Consider the following 3,028-nt stretch of genomic DNA (forward strand, 5'->3'; position numbering starts at 1 on the left):
CCCCCACTCCGTGTGCGATGATCATGTGATGTAGAGCCCAAAGGAGTTACCGTGGCCATCATCAAGCCAGATGCCGTCGCTCAGGGCAAGACGGATGAGATCATCAAAGAGGTTGGCTGTTGTTTTTTTGTTATGTTGTTGCTGTTGTTGTTGTTCTTGTTCTTGTTCTTGTTGTTATCAATCCAGGAACAGCTGGGCTCTCGCCCTTCTACTGCCCAAGCCATGTAGTGATAAGTGCAGGTTTGCTGCAGTTGCTGTAAAGTTCCTTAGAGCATGTTGTCAATGTTAGGTCTCGTAGGGAGAAGGGTAGCTCTGATGTCATTTAGGGCTGTACTGTGGAACAGGTGGTAATCCACAGTCTCATATGTATAGTCACATAAAGGACACATTGGGGGAAGTTCTGATTTTATTCTGTTCAAGTGAGCTGTATATGTTCTGTTCGTTGGCGTTATTTCTGTATGTAAAAAATAAGAGGTTTCAGTCCCATGAGATCTATGTATATGTACTGTGTTTTAATTTGCCTCCAGTGTCTGAGATGTGAAGCCTACAAAGTCTCAAAAAGAACTTACTTACTTTATTTTCTCCGTCCTCTTGTACCTCTAGGGCGTGGAGGGGAGAAAGAGCTTCCTGCCTCTAGCAGGCGGGACGGCCTGGCTGGTGGGATGTTGTGTGTTTTCAGGGTATTCTTCACACAATCAATCCAGGTCTTTCTGGGTCTTCCTCTTGCCTTGTACCCTAAAAAGTAAAGTCACTAATACTGTGTTGATTGTCAGCTTACTTAAGACCTTCAAATTATTATATTCTGACACGAGACAAACCCATACCTTACAGGAATTTTGATGAGTTCCTCCAAATTGAATACTTGTTATAATTCTATTCGAGTCCCTTCTTCCCGCCACCTTTTAAAAAAAAAAAATTGTAACCCCTGGGGGGGTGCCACTGACTGAAGTGTCTTTAGGCCATTCCCAAAGGGGGGATATTAACATGTTCTCTTACACGGTCGAATTGTAAATGGGCTGATTTATCGATGTCATGCTCATACTGTGCCGGAACAACATAGGGGGAACTGCTACATTTTCTTTCCTCATCCTTACTATCGTCATTTTTGCCTCTACTTCTTTTGTATGTTTGTCACTCTCTAGTGACCCGCAGTTGTGAACGCCGTTAGACTTTACTAGTGGGTGATTGACGGGTGCCCTGGTGTGGTTTGCTCCTTTTTTCCAATCAGACATCTATCATCCTGATCTCTCCTCTTTCTTTTTGTGTTTGTTACTCTCTTGTAACACCTCTAATCTTCAGCACTTATATGACCTTTTAGTGTTGCAAGTGCCGTAAAACTCTCTCTCAAACTAACACCTTACTAAAGCAAAAACAAAAGTTAAACGTTTTCTTCCCTCCTCCGCAGCTCCAAGACAACGGCATTGAGATTGTGGCCCAGGAGGAGAGAGAGCTCACGGATGAGGAGGCGCGAGAGTTGTACTCGGAGTTGTCCGATGAGGTCAGACATGATGAATGGGGTTTTTTTCTTCTGTCTATCTTTGTGTTTTCTCCTGGGTTTTTTTGTTGTATTTTTTTTAATAGTTATGGGTGGTTGGTGTGTGCTCTGGTGTGGTATACCTCTTCTTTACTATCAAACATCTATCATCCTAATCTCTCCTCCTTCTTTTTTATGTTTGTAGCTCTCTTGTAACACCTCTAATCTTTGGCACTTCTATGACCTTATTGTATTGCAAGTGCTTTAAAACTCTTACTAAAACTATATCTTTTTTGTAGCCTCCTTTTTGTTTGTTTTATATTTTGAGGTTTTCATTCATTTTTTTTTTTACTTTGAAATTTAATGTTGGCTTTTTTCTAATGTTGTATAGGTAGTACCAAATGAATGTCCAATTTAATATCTATTTCAACTGAACAACAATGAGAATGCACTCAGTACATTTTCTTCTCTTTTTCTGAAAACTGCGAGAAATAACCCACTTTTGCTGACCTGGCAGTTGCTTGTTTTTGTCCTTGTTTTGGTTTTTTTTGGTCCAGTGTCCTGATTTTGGTGCCCATGTTTGTGGGTTACGTAAAAATATATTGACATGGTGCAAATTCTTATGTTTTCTAGGAAAACGAAACAAGAAAAAGGGGAATTGTTTTGTCGGTGGTGATGGTGATGATGATGATGATAGTGATGATGATGGTAACAGTGATGGTAATGGTGATGATGATAATGGTGATGATTATTTTAGGTGACGATGATGATGCTCTGATTTTGGAAAAAATGTGCATATTAGTATTAAGTTATTTTTACTGTCCTGGCAGTTCAGAAGTTTGCTGTACATCAGATTTTTTTAACACATTTTTTTTTTCGCGCTTTTCCTATTTCGATTTTTGCGAATCTTTTGAATTCGCAATTTGAATTGCAGAGTATCACGTTTGTATTTGGGTTCAATACAACAGCAGCCATTTTAACATTTCATTCGCAGAGGCCCTGAATTAATAGATTTCCGTAAAAATTGTGAAAATTGTGAATTCAGGCACCACGCAACAAGCGGGCTGACCCAGATTTCGGGGGTTTCCAGAAATCTTGAACTACATCAAAAGTGGGCATTACCCTACCTATAGGAGAAGTTTGGTTTCATTGGTGTGTATATTTGTTTGGTTTTAGACAAAACTCTCCTTGTCTCTTAAAGAAACTGAACAAGGGTCAAAAACTTTACCTTCGATTTTCTCAAATCAGCATTTTTCGGGATATCCCCCTTGTCCTTTAAAGCGACCAATTGAAAAGAGATGAGTGTTTCTAATGCACATGTGTGTGCTCACCCACAGGATTACTTCGAGGAGCTGATCAAGTTCATCACCAGCGGCCCGTCACACGTGCTTGTGTTGACGAAGGGAGAGACAGGGGAGGCCATCGTGAAGGACTGGAGGGACATGTTGGGGCCTACCAATGTAGAACAGGCCAAGGAAGAGGCTCCGGACAGGTGAGGGAGGGGGAGAGGGGGGATAGGTGAGGGAGAGGGAGGGGGGAGGATAGGTGAGGGAG

The 3,028-nt window shown here is 41.3% G+C and overlaps 1 protein-coding gene across 1 annotated transcript in view; it reads left to right on the forward strand.

Annotated features, from left to right (window-relative positions):
• LOC101847690 (thioredoxin domain-containing protein 3 homolog) overlaps positions 1 to 3,028 on the forward strand; it is a gene marked incomplete in the record, with an annotated part of 55,992 nt that overhangs the window by 14,332 nt on the left and 38,632 nt on the right. Inside the window, 3 exon segments of the mRNA XM_005108985.3 lie at positions 35 to 111; positions 1,406 to 1,498; positions 2,812 to 2,966. Coding sequence (XP_005109042.2) covers positions 35 to 111; positions 1,406 to 1,498; positions 2,812 to 2,966 — 325 coding nt within the window.

This window comes from Aplysia californica, unplaced genomic scaffold (assembly GCF_000002075.1).
Source record: "Aplysia californica isolate F4 #8 unplaced genomic scaffold, AplCal3.0 scaffold00740, whole genome shotgun sequence".
NCBI classification, from domain to species: domain Eukaryota; kingdom Metazoa; phylum Mollusca; class Gastropoda; order Aplysiida; family Aplysiidae; genus Aplysia; species Aplysia californica.